A 13,326-nucleotide genomic window follows, 5' to 3' on the forward strand; every position below is an offset into this window, starting at 1 on the left:
AAGCTACTAAAGGTTAGATGATAGTACTTAGTGGGGTATGAATGCAGGGGTTAGAGTCATTGTGCATGGATGGCAAGTACAATGCTGTAGCATAATATATAAAGAGCAGGGGTAAATCGGGAAAAGAAAACTGGGGATATGCAATCAAAAAAAATACGTATTGATTACCTACCTATCAACAACTACACGCGACAAGGCTGAGAAAGTAAATGTTTGCGCTACAACGTGATGTTCTCTATCGTCTTTATCGTATAGATACCTAACGTAACGTCCAATAACTAATTAGTTTCATGCCCGTACCGTACCGCCATAGGTCATAAGTCAGGCATAGAATTCCTCGGCATACCGCCAGGGTAATTTATCAGCCATGCCGACCGCGAAAAGATTGAAGAAAAGCGATGCAAAGTCCAAGTCTCGCGGTACCGAACCGCGACCAACCATTGCCGACTTAGAGGGCGAGAGCGAGTTCGCCCAGCTTGCAAGGCAGCATTGGCTGAAGACTACCAAGCGAGCCAAGAGGGTTAAGGTCAAGAACGAGGTACTGAAACGGGATATTTGGGATGTGCTCGAGAAAGATAGTTTCCCCTACAGGCTATTACTTGTACTCGAAGGACTACAGACCCTCGAAAGTTACCTTTGGCCTGGCTATTCCGAAGATTCATCCAATTTCCACGTCCTCCTAATAGTCCTGATTACGAACGTCAAAGCAAGGGAAAGACTCGAGACATGGAGCATCTTCGAAGACCGTCCGGCCGAGTTCTCGAGTTTGTTCACCCGCGTACTCTCTATGACCCTTGACCAGACGCTATCTCTACCGATACGAACCCACCTACTTTGCTTTACCATATATGCCTTTCAGAGCCTTGATTGGGCAAGTGTGAGGAAGGAATGTGCCCCGTTGGTTTCTATAGGCATATGGCACAATCTTTCTACCGAGTCGAAACGAGAAAATAAATTGGGTCAGAATGCACAGCTCAGAAAAGCCTGGAAGGCGGCAGGCAAAAGGTACGACTCGGCAGATGATGCAACCAAGGCCCGGTTACGATTTGAGAGAGCCTGGCTTTATACTTTGACGCTGGACTTTCTACGCTTGCTCTACGACGAGAAGAGAAAAGAAGAGCATGTCGTCTATTGCGAACGATTCGTTGAATTTATTTCCGATTTGTTGAGTCAGCTTCCAACAAGGCGATACGTCAACACTTTGCTTCAGGACCTACATATCTTACCTGCTCTACGGCTTTCTCCCATGTTTAACGACGAAGAAAACGGTTTACTTCGTGATCAATATTCTCTATTGAGTCATTATATTCACTTCACTATAGATGATCAGACAGGGGCTCAATATAGTCGAACAGAAGCATATGATCGACATTGTGCCGAGCTTGCAAAACTCCAGCGAACAGCATTGCGATATTTCAAGGAAAAGCTAACAGTATTAGCCTTGTCTAATTACGGGTCCATAGATAAAAGGAGCGAACTGGAAAATCTTCTAGAGGCTCTAACAGACGAAGAGATCAAGAGGCTTGCTACTTTGCTCGAGCTTAGAACGGAATACCCCGAGTCGGTCCAAGTCACTATCAACCGGTCATTTTTGATGGAGATCCTCTTATCGACCTATGAGAAGCGCAAGATGTTCCAAGAGATTGCTCAAGATATCAATATTCTTCCGACTGAAGATAGCCTTTTTGATCAAGAACTGCTGAGGACGGATAACTATGACGGATCTAGGCCACTTGCACTTCCTAAGCTCAAGTTACAATACCTATCAGTGGGTGATTTTCTATGGAGGGCCCTGGTCCTTTACCGCTGCGAAGCTTTTTACGGTATTAGGAAAGACATTGGTGATGCGTTGAGGCGGCTACGACCAGAATCGAAACGCCCAGGGGAGACAACATTCGCCGGCTTTTCGAGAATGGCTCTTCCCATATCTCGGCCTTCTATTGTCGAAGTTGTGCCACCACGGGTTGGCGATGATAAACCTTCGGCTGTTAATGCTGAAATTTCGCTCGACGTCCGTCGGCTTGCTGACAACATTCGAAGAGATTGGGATTCATTACGCCCGGACGATGTAGTGTTTCTCGTTGCGGTGGACGCTTCGGTATCGAAAACCATCTCCAACGGGGGCGCTCACGCAATCTCCGAAGCGCAAAAGTTAGGGCTAATATCTGTGCGGGCTGCTGAGGTTGCCCAAGTCATGGATGATAAAGGAAAATCTATTAGAGATCCTGCTACTTACTTCAGCGGGCATAACAGATCACCAACAAGAAGGCTACAACTCAGATTAGACCCGAGAGCTTACAGAGAAGATTCAGATCGAATCTCGAAAGGCAAACCAGACGTATACGAGCGAATCAATCTAATCGTCCGGCGAAGCGGCCGAGAAAATAACTTCAAACCGGTGTTAGAATCCATTCGTAGCCTATGCCTTTCAGAAGTGCCCCTGGCATCCTGGCTACACGAGAACTTCCTTGGCTACGGCGACCCTGCCGGCGCTACGTATAAGCATCTACCAAACCGAATTAGAAAACTCGATTTTAGGGATACGTTCTTGGACTGGCAACACTTAGTTGCGAGTCTACCTGGAAAGACCATTGAGCCAGGCTTCGATGTAACCGCAAGCTTCGGCCCTCCTTACGTGCTAGAGTCAGTGGATAAACCCCCAGAAGAGAAAACGATCAAACCCTCTAAGAAGCGAAGAAGGGATGCCGAGCCCGCTCTGAATTCCGATATTGAGACGTACAATGTCTCTACATATAAGCCGCCTAATACTGGCCCATATCCCGTCGACGCCCCAAAGCTGAATAGTGTCCGTTTCACACCAGCTCAGATTGATGCGATAATATCCGGCACTCAACCCGGCCTTACCGTTATCGTTGGCCCGCCTGGGACAGGTAAGACCGACGTAGCGACGCAGATCATCAACAACATATACCACAACTTCCCCGAGCAGCGCACACTGCTAGTTGCACATTCTAACCAAGCTCTGAATCAATTATTCGCGAAGATAGTAGCCCTGGATATTGATGAACGACATCTTCTTCGTCTTGGTCACGGAGAAGAAGATCTCGACACTGATGGGAATTTCAGTAAGCATGGCCGAGTGGAGTCTTTCCTTGAGATCAGAGACCGTTACCTTCTGGAAGTAAATCGTCTAGCGGCTAGTATAGGTGCTCCCGGAGCCCATGGGAACTCCGCCGAGACAGCGGGATATTTCAATTCTGTCTACATCAAACCTGCCTGGGCCAAGTTCACCGAGATAGTCAAAGCGGAAGGTTCTTCGGCGACTGATATCATCGAAGCCTTCCCGTTCCACAATTACTTTTCCGATGCCCCCCAGCCCCTGTTTCCCCCGGAGAGCGATCGAGAAACTGTCCTAGACATAGCTAACGGCTGCTACCATCATATATCGAAAATCTTTTCCGAGCTAGAAGATGTCTTACCATTCGAGATCCTACGGCGAGATCGAGACAAGGCCAACTATCTTCTAACGAATGAAGCTCGCATAATTGCCATGACATCAACACATGCCGCAATGCGCCGCACTGAGATTGCCTCCCTTGGCTTCCACTACGACAACGTGGTTATGGAGGAGGCGGCCCAGATTACTGAAGTTGAGAGTTTCATTCCTTTGGCTATGCAAAAGCCTGAAGGTGGACAGATGGCTCTACAAAGGGTCGTTCTCTGCGGTGACCACTACCAGAACTCCCCTGTCATACAGAGTCTTGCCTTTAGACATTATGCCAATCTTGAGCAGTCCCTCTTCTCTCGGTTCGTCCGCCTAGGAGTACCTGTTATCACACTCGACCAGCAAGGCCGTGCACGCCCATCCATTGCCTCGTTGTACCAATGGAGATACCCCAACCTAGGGAACCTACCGCATGTCGAAAGCCTGAAGGAGTTCCAAACTGCCAATGCTGGATTCAAATACGATTACCAGTTCATCAATGTCCCCGACTATAAGGGCCATGGAGAAGTCGAACCGACGCCTCATTTCATTCAGAATCTAGGTGAAGCGGAATACGCAGTTGCTATATACCAGTACATGCGGCTCTTAGGCTACCCAGCGTCGAAAATCAGTATCCTTGCCACCTACGCTGGTCAGCGGGCCCTCATCAAAGATGTGTTATCCCATCGATGTGCAAAGAATCCTATATTCGGTTTGCCTAAGATAGTGACAACTGTCGATAAATACCAAGGCGAACAAAACGATTGTCAGTAAACCCCAAATTCACTATTTATAACAGTATTTCTAACTACATATAGATATTATCCTTTCACTTACGCGCACATCGAGGGTCGGCTACCTTCGAGACATTCGGCGTCTGACTGTGGCGCTCTCTCGTGCCCGACTTGGGTTATATATCCTTGGTCGGAGAGAGATTTTTGAAGCATGCTACGAGCTACGCCCAGCTTTCGAGCTGCTACTTCAGCGGCCAGATAAACTTACCCTTGCAACTGGTGAGATGTGGCCTTCGGAGCGCATACAGGCGGAAGAAGACGAGACGACCGTACCTGGCGAAGCGGTGATGGAAGGAATCGAACATCTGGGCCAGTTTGTCTACGAAATGACAACCACAAAAATAAATCAGCTACGTGCGGAGCGCGGGTTGCCGGGGACGGTCGATCCACCCGAGCAATTGTTGCAGCCTGTTGCGGAGGAAGATGAGGTTGGTTATGTTGTTGAGAGCGATGAAGAAGTCGACGAGGACGTACCGGGCGATGGAATTGAGGCTGAGGAAGCATAGTCGGAGAAAGGTCCAATTGAAATGACTATAGGGGGGCGATCCCAGCGTAAATGACGTAAACCTGTGTATAAGGAGTTACTGACAACTTTGACGTGGGTACGATGAATTTAGGGTCCTGTATACTCGGGATGGCTTGTGAAAAGTTAATAATGACTATTTACAACATAGGGGCGTATTCAAATAGCGTAAATGTTATTGTCTCGACGCCTATACTATGTGTATATCTTCCTCCTGCTTTATATTTACTTGATTACCTAGGACAGTGCCATCGTTGAAGGGGGGTTAAGTTCAAGACTATTCTTTTACTTCCCCACGAATTTTCGCTAGGACATGCTATGTAAGCGCGAATTTACCCATCCCAACCAAGAACGGGATGGGCTCGAGCCCTAGAAAAACGCCTCCACCGTACTAACGTACCAATGATGACGGGCGGATGTCAGCCCTGTATCACTTTAACTCCATTAGGGCTACAACGGGGCTTTTCCACCAAGGCTCTGGTTCCGCCGTGTGGGCGCGTTGTGCTAATAGGCTCGGACAACCGTTGGGCATTCTGTAGCAGAAGTGTTTTTTAAGACAAGCCGCACTTAGATGGCGTCTGTTGTCTATCGTGTTGTGTGCGTGTGTGTGTCATGGTTTTGCCCTAATCGCTATGGATGATAGATAGTCTATCTAAGCATAGGTTAGGTAGAGCCGGCTCTGTGGCACACTTACATACCCAGAAGGATTCTGACTCGTTACACTATGGCAGATACTCTATACATATATACTAGGTAGGCATCTATACGATTCCATGCATACATACATGTACATAGCCCGCGAGTTCGTCCGTTTCCCCCCCTTTAGAGACCAAACCAACAGGTCTAGCTTACCTCGAAACTGCGTCATATATGCGTGATTTCGTGGTGAGTCAACACCTCGTTGTAATTGCGCATCTGACATGACATGCAATGCCATGCCATGCCGTTGCTCATGTGCCAACTGCGCATACAGCATCTATATTTGTATATTTCTATAGTCTTTCTTATACGGGGAGCTTGGGGAGCTTGAAGCAGCTCTAGTAGAGGAGAGAAATATGATGTGTAGGGGGTCGTTCTTCGGCCATTTTGCAAGCGAACTGTTACGTTTAACCGTTATGATGGGAACTACATCTGGAGATGGTCGGTTGCATATATATACCTCCTTTAGCATTAACCCGAGATGGAAAAATTGAGAATGCACGGCAGGGGGCTAAACGATGTCTAGGTCTCGGTGAGGTTACGTTGGTTTCTATGATATACTACCTTTGATTTTGTCCTAATTAGGCCTTCTCGTAATTGCACTATTTGCTATTAGTATTAAGAGACTTATGGCACTGAGTATTCCATGACGGGCTGGTTAAAGAGATGGGTACTTTAATTTATACCTTCACTGAGGATTCCCTTAAGGAGGGTAGATTTGGAATATACCCGGGGGCATCTTTCGTAACGGAGTTATTTATTCTACTCGGGTTACCAGTTGTAGAAAAGTTACCTAACACATGCAATTCCAGACGCCACCCAAATTCAGATTTTCCCTGGTGGGACGATTTGTTCTAGGGCGACAGCGAAACGATTGACTAGCGTATCGTTAAGCACCGAGCACGAGTCTGTGGAATGATGCAACAAAAAAAAAGCTTTTGTCTATGCCCCGTCGGAAGAGGGAAGGGATAGAGTTTTGCCAAGAAGCTGAAATTACTAAAATGAAGAAACTTGCCTCATATTTGCTTAGGTAGAGAGTGAAGTAAGAATATAGAAAATTGACAGACTAAGAAACAAAGAGAAGGGGGGGAAAAGGTGATATCGATCCAATCAAGGTAAATGTAAATGAAGTATTCCGTATATGGGATGGGTAATATAATAATTGTTCGTGCTTGCCAATACAAAATGGATAGGTGGATGGATAGTGGATAAGTTGGAGTCAAACCCTAAGAACCAGCATTCTTGACGGAAGGCACGTCAAGACTAGTACGTATATAACTTGTTATTGGCTTAGAGAGGATGTTTTTTTTTTGATAGTTCATTTTTATACGTAGGTACCTAGGTACTGGGAAATCCGAATAAGATAAAGGAGGCAAATAATCATGCAAGAAATCAAAAAGTCATAATAATGAACTATGCTAAATTATAACCCAATACATGACCAAGGTTCGGATTTAGGAGACAAGGTCATAGATGCGATGCATCTTTTTACTGACGGAACCAGTTCACCGCAGACATCCACCATATTGCGGTGAAAGTACTTCATATCGAGTTGCAATGTATTATGCACTCACTACTGTTACTACATACCATAGAAGGCAAATAGGGAAATACATAATTAGGTAGTTACATAAAAGACAAACAAAACAACCTTGAGTTCCAGGTTATAATCTAACCCATGCATTATTTACCATGACTCTCTTTCTTTATTATGATTGTTATTGCCTGTGAAAAAACAGGATGTTACAGCTGCATTTGTGTGACGTGCTAGGGATAGAATATGAATGTATAAAACTGTTAAAATCGAATCTACTTTGGAGTTGAGGGGTTACCTCTTGATAGTGAGTCGAGGATTAAAAGTACCGAGATAGCATATTTTAAGTGTTGTGGTACATACCTAACCCGATAATTTTTAAAAGTGGACCGATCTTACAGCGTCTGTGCGTGTCGTTGGTCCAGTCTCCAGGTGCCCATTGCCCCATTAGCGTACCTACCTGTTACTACCTGAAGTGCCCCAGCGTTGATGTGTAGTGCGTAAAGGTTGTGTGCGGTAAGAGAAAGACCCAGTCGCAAACCCAAGCCGGTTTTCTTTACCCTTCCCAAAAAATTCCCATCATAATTTTTTTTTTACTCTCCTGCACCACCTTTTTGATCATAGATCAACCACGCAACCTCAGGAAGAGATTACGTTTCTGAAGGTTGTTATTTTCTCCTCCTTGACATCACCATCGAGGACGGAATTTTCTTGCATTCTCTGTATTTCTTTACAGGGAATCCATCTCCTCTCAATTAATTATCTCTCCGCAACAAGATAGATCGACTTGGAGTCCGCGCGCGCGCCCGTGCCCGTAACCTCAAAGTTAAACCTACCTATCTCCGTTGTTACCTCTCTCGTCTTAATCCTAATAGGATTCTATTTATTTTACGAAGACGCTCTTTTCTACCATTCTGCTGATAGATACCCCGTTTCGCCTTCACCTTTTTTTCCCCCGTCACTCTCACGGACAGACCCGGGCTTTGCCATCGACGCTTGCGTTTCTGTTCCCGTCAGAAAGAAGAAAAAAAAAGGACGACGACCAAACACGCACACCTTAATTTAATTGACGAAATTTCAACTTGCCCAAGCGAGATCGTCATTCACTTCTACGATTGACTACATCATCTGCTCCTGCAGTCTTTAACTCGGATTTGATATTCGACTACCTTCCCTCGACCGCCTGCTTTGCGATCGCATCTCTTTCTAGCAGCTAAGCGCCAAAGAAAGACCTCCGATTCACAACGCAGAGAGCTAAGAACGAGTCCTCAAGTATACAAATTCCAGCTCTCGTAGCCTCAATACATTGTTACTTATGACTTCGCCTAACCAAGGGTCGGCGGCTAACAACTCCACGACACCGTCGTACGCTTCTGCCGCGGGCACATCAAAAAAGCCATCTGCAACGCCGGTGGTTGCTCCCGGCTCGAACGCACCTGTTGTTGCGGCTGGAACCTCAGGATCTGCGCCGCACCATGCTAAGTCGTCTTCGATATCGCCTATGAACGGCCGACCGAACATCATGCCGGCCATCCCAACTGTTCCTCCCGTCGCACACGGCACATCGAATGCTAACGGACTTGCTGACCACAGCCGAAAGAGTTCCGTAACTATAAGCGCGAACGGACCTAGCAACTATTCCACCAACGGTGGTACCGCAGGAGGCAAGGCGAACATCAAATTTGGATTTCAAGAGTCACCTGCTGTGCTTCACAGCTCTCCTCAGACTGGATCGGCTCCTATTCCTATCCCTGATAGCACCAATCCTCGTGTAACCTCTCCTCAGAACTCACCTTCTCCTATCCCGCAGCCTTCTGCTAGCGGCGGACGACCTCCCTCGGGAACTGCCCAACAGGGTATGACCTTTGGTAGTTTCCCCGATAACGACGTGAGTACTTACCATCTATGGCAACTTGAATTCATAACTAACCAGCATCCACAGCGTTCTCATATACGAGCTACCTCCGTCTCGCAGGACCCGAATTCTTTGGGATCGCAGCACTCCCCTCACATGAGACGAGGCTCGAATGTTAGCGATATGAGCAATCAAGGTCCTCCTCACATGGGCCGGGGCGGCTTCCAGTCCGCGGGTCGCGGTCGAGGGTTCAACAACTCTTTTAACCACCAACAACCTATGGGATACCCCCCCAACTCTTACAATCGAGGCCCCCAGAATTCGGGACGAGGCGGCGTAGCCCCTAACTTCGGAAATGCTCGCCAGCAACAGTTCGGCACTCCTCCACCACAACATCGCAGTCCGGCACTCCCACCAGCGATGCCGCACCACTCCCAGAATATGCCTCCGGCCGGCATGCCATATTTCTACCCTCCCGCTCCTCCCATGGGCCAAGGACAGCTACCACAAGTAAAGCACCCCAATCCATTCCCTCCCCTTAACCAAGATCGTTCGTATCTCAAAGTCGGCAAGAGAAGGGGGAACCGTCGCGAGATCGAGAGGTTCTCGAATCACCGACGGTCCGACTCTTCTTACGACAATGAGCACCAAGACTTTAGTCAGAAGTCCCGACGCTATAGTAAGCGTTCGGATCAGCGATTCGCCGCAGATAGTTCACGGTATCGTGGATTTGCTCCGTTTGATAAGACGGAAGTGCCATTTGCTGGAGAAGTCCCAGTTATCCCCTTGCAACAGCCTTTCCCCATTACTCCATATCCGCCGAATCCAGCGCGAATTGATCTGTCACCAGAGAGTGGCAATTTTGACAGATTACTAACTAGCGTACAACAACAGAATTTCTATACCGGCTTTGACCCCCGACAAGGCATGCATGTCCCTGGATACCCAGTATATCCAATAATGCACGGAGGCCAGTCTCCCATACCCGCCTACCAGACGCCTTACACCCCAGGCCCGTACAATGCCCCAGGAGGGCAACCGATGTCTCGTAATTCCTCGCAGGTTTCCGTGGACCATCGTCCCGCATCGAGTACTGGCCAAAACCAGGCACCGATCGTCGCCCAAGGCACTCCTCAGTCCCAACCTGCGCAGATCAAACCCGCAGTGGTCTCTTCTCCCCAATTCAATCGTCCGCCTAAAAAGAGCATGGCTATCACGATCAAAAACGCAGCTGGTGAGGCGGTTGACTTGAGCAAAATAAAAGTACCAGCTTCGCCCGCCCCGAACCATCAACAATCCAAGACGCCACCAGTTGTTTCTTCCACCCCCCCGCCTCCTTCGAAAACAGCGACGCCAAGAACTGCTACGCCTGCTCATTCGCGAGCCGAAAGTGTAAGCAACTCTAAGACGGCCGAAGAAGTGCGGAATGAATTCAAGGAGAAGATGAAGCAGGCCGCTAGTGCAGACAAGGCTAAGGAGGAAGAAGCGGCTAAGGCAGCTGCTGAAAAGGCTAAAGAAGATGAGCGCCTGAAGGCAGAGCAAAAGGCCCAAGAAGAGGCCAAGGCCGCTGAAGAGGCAAAGGCACGACAAGAAGCCGAGGAGAAGGAGAAGGCGGAACGTGAAGCGGCGAAGACGGCTCCCAAGAAAGAGGAAGCTCCCAAGGTTACAGACGAGCCTGATGATGAGGAGCTAGAACGTATTATCCGTGAGATGGAAGAAGAGGACGCCAAGCGTGAAAAGGAGGAAGAGGAGCGCCGTGTTAAATACGAAGCCGAGAAAGCCGCCAAGAAGAAGGCTGAGGAAGAGGCACGGTTGGCGAACGCTGCTGAGAATGATCGCAAGCTTCGCGAAGCCGAGGCTGAAATGGAACGGCTCGAGGAGGAGCGAGAGCGTCGGCGGGCTCAAGAGAGCTCCAGCACATCGGTCCAAGCCCTCATCCAGCAGTCAGCTGAGGGCGAGACAAACAAGGCAGACGCACCTTCGACGAGCGAGGCTACTGCGAAATTGGCCAATCTTTCCCTCGACGAGAAGCCTCCAGCGGCTACGAGTACTAAACCCACGCAAGGTGGACGTGGCCCTAAGCCGGCTGCTCTTAATCTTGCTCCTATTAATACCAAGTCCGTTGAGCCTGCTCAACCTAGCGCTGCGCTCCAGTCTCTTAAGACAGCTAGGCTTCTGGGGTCTAGCTCCATCAGGGCCGACCTTTATCCCGCAGGAATTCAATCACCTAACCCTGCTTTGAATGCTGCGGTGGCAAAGAAGGGAACATCATTTAAGTATGATTCTGCCTTTTTAATGCAATTCCAAAAGGTCTTTACCGAGCAGCCTTCCCTTGATTTCCACCAGCAAGTCAAGACCCTCATTGGCGATAGCGACAGCGGCCGGTCTGGATCCGCTCGAACACCAGCTGGTCTATCTAGTCGACAGCCTTCAAGGCCTGGGGCCCCTGGCGCAACAACCTTCGGCTCCTTTTTCGCTGATGGCCGAACCTTGCCTCCTGGAACGACGTCCGCTCAGCGATTCGGAATGAGCTCCGATAAGTCAATGTCACGACCAGCAATGAATGCCATCGGCAGCTTCCGCGGGCCATTTCCTGGTGGTAACCAAATGGGCCGACAACCGTCTAGTTCCAACATGAGCATGCCTCATTCCCCACGACAAGGAAGTCGTCGGAATGCTAGCAAACAAGGCACTTTCAATGGTAAGGTGGAAGCTCAGGCGGCTAAGACTATGCCTCTCACTCAGGGTCTGAAGATAGAAGCCCTCAATACCTCATCGACCGGCTGGAAGCCAAGTAGCATCGGTAAAGCTGCACAACCTGCTGCCCCTGGCCAGGCCGCACAAAGCGGTCTGCTTGATCCTTCTATGGTTCAACGTAAGGTCAAGGCTGCTTTGAACAAGATGACGCCCGAAAATTTCGACAAGATTTCGGACCAGATCCTCCAGATTGCTGGACAGTCTAAGGACGAGACCGACGGCAGAACTCTCCGTCAAGTTATCCAGCTTACTTTCGAGAAGGCTACCGACGAGGCCCACTGGGCGTCGATGTATGCTAAATTCTGCAAGAGGATGCTGGAAACAATGAGCGCGGACATCAGGGACGAGAACATTAAAGACAGGACTGGGCAGGTCGTTAGTGGTGGCGCACTATTCCGAAAGTACCTCCTTAACCGATGCCAAGAAGAATTCGAACGCGGATGGAAGGTTTCGTTGCCGGAGCCGAAGGAAGGAGAGGACAAAAAGACGCTCGAGGCCGCTCTGCTCTCTGACGAGTACTACATTGCCGCAGCTGCTAAACGTCGTGGACTTGGATTGGTTCAGTTCATCGGTGAACTGTACAAACTGGGTATGCTCACTGAGCGTATTATGCACGAATGTGTTAAGAAATTGGTTGATCACCCTGGCATTCCTGACGACGCCGAGGTTGAATCTCTTTCCAAGCTACTGCGAACTATCGGAGCCAACTTGGATGCCACGGACAAGGGCCGGGTCATGATGGATGCTTACTTTGGTAGAATCCAGGGCATGATCGACCTTCCTGATCTACCTAGTCGTCTTAAGTTCATGCTTATGGACGTTGTCGATCTGAGAAAGGCCAACTGGATATCCAAGGAAGCTAACAAGGGCCCTAAGACTCTTGAGGAAGTTCGCGCTGAAGCCGAGGCCGCAGCAGCACAGAAAGCTGCCGAGGCTGCACGAAGCAGCCAACGAGGCAGTGGAGGCCCTGGACGAGCACAACTAGGCCGTGGTGATGCTAGAAACTTCTCTGGCTATGCGCAACAGGCGCAAAATCAGGTCGGTATGGACGACCTGCGCCGTCTGAAGGGTGGTGCGAACCGTACCTCAAGCTCTAACCTCACGCTGGGACCTATGTCGATGCTCAACTCTCGTAGCAACAGCGGTCGTCGCTTGGGCCCTGGTGGTTCGCTAAGTAGAGGAGCCGAGGATTCCGGTGCCTCCTCCAGGACTGGAACTCCTCCGGTAAGAGAGGCGCAAAGCAGCACCAATTCGTTCGGGTAAGTTTCCATCGTCTGTCTAACTTAGATTATAAAGTTGCTAACTTGACTACCTAGTCTACTTGCCAACATGGACTCGGAGAATCCGGCATCGCCCCCGTCTACCGCGGCGTCGCCTGCTCTTACTAAGGTGGTTCCGGATAACGCAGCTGCATCCAAGGGAAGCAGTTAGACTCCGTTTTCTATGGTCATAGAAACGTCTTGCATTTACGGTTGCATCGTTGTGCATAGACTAGGACACAGGACTTACTGCGTTGCATTTACGGGGGTTATCAAAATGTGTCTCCAAAAGTTTCAGGTTTCCTTTCCATTATGATACCTCGCGCCCAATAGACTTTACCCTCCCACGACCTGTCACCATAAAGACGACATCCCCCGAGATATTTCTTCACTTCTCTTCCGTAAAATTGTGTTTCGTTACATTTCTCCTGCCTTTACCGGCAAGAAACAATCATGGGGG

The 13,326-nt window shown here is 48.9% G+C and overlaps 2 protein-coding genes across 2 annotated transcripts; both read left to right on the plus strand.

Annotated features, from left to right (window-relative positions):
* Positions 1–156: 156 nt before the first annotated feature.
* On the plus strand, positions 157–5,122 carry F4817DRAFT_184382 (P-loop containing nucleoside triphosphate hydrolase protein). The gene is made up of 2 exons (XM_049298390.1): positions 157–4,211; positions 4,264–5,122. The coding sequence occupies exons 1-2, from the start codon at positions 368–370 to the stop codon at positions 4,743–4,745; spliced, it is 4,326 nt and encodes a 1,441-aa protein (XP_049157108.1). The 5' UTR covers positions 157–367; the 3' UTR covers positions 4,746–5,122.
* Positions 5,123–8,310: 3,188 nt separating this feature from the next.
* Positions 8,311–13,038, plus strand: F4817DRAFT_317873 (uncharacterized protein; the record flags this gene model as incomplete). Its single annotated transcript, XM_049300857.1, has 3 exons — positions 8,311–8,883; positions 8,938–12,866; positions 12,924–13,038. 3 exons carry the CDS (start codon positions 8,311–8,313, stop codon positions 13,036–13,038), a joined length of 4,617 nt encoding a protein of 1,538 aa, XP_049157109.1.
* Positions 13,039–13,326: the final 288 nt, after the last annotated feature.

Source organism: Daldinia loculata (assembly GCF_022478755.1).
Source record: "Daldinia loculata strain CBS 113971 unplaced genomic scaffold F4817scaffold_40, whole genome shotgun sequence".
In the NCBI taxonomy this organism is placed as follows: Eukaryota; Fungi; Ascomycota; class Sordariomycetes; order Xylariales; family Hypoxylaceae; genus Daldinia; species Daldinia loculata.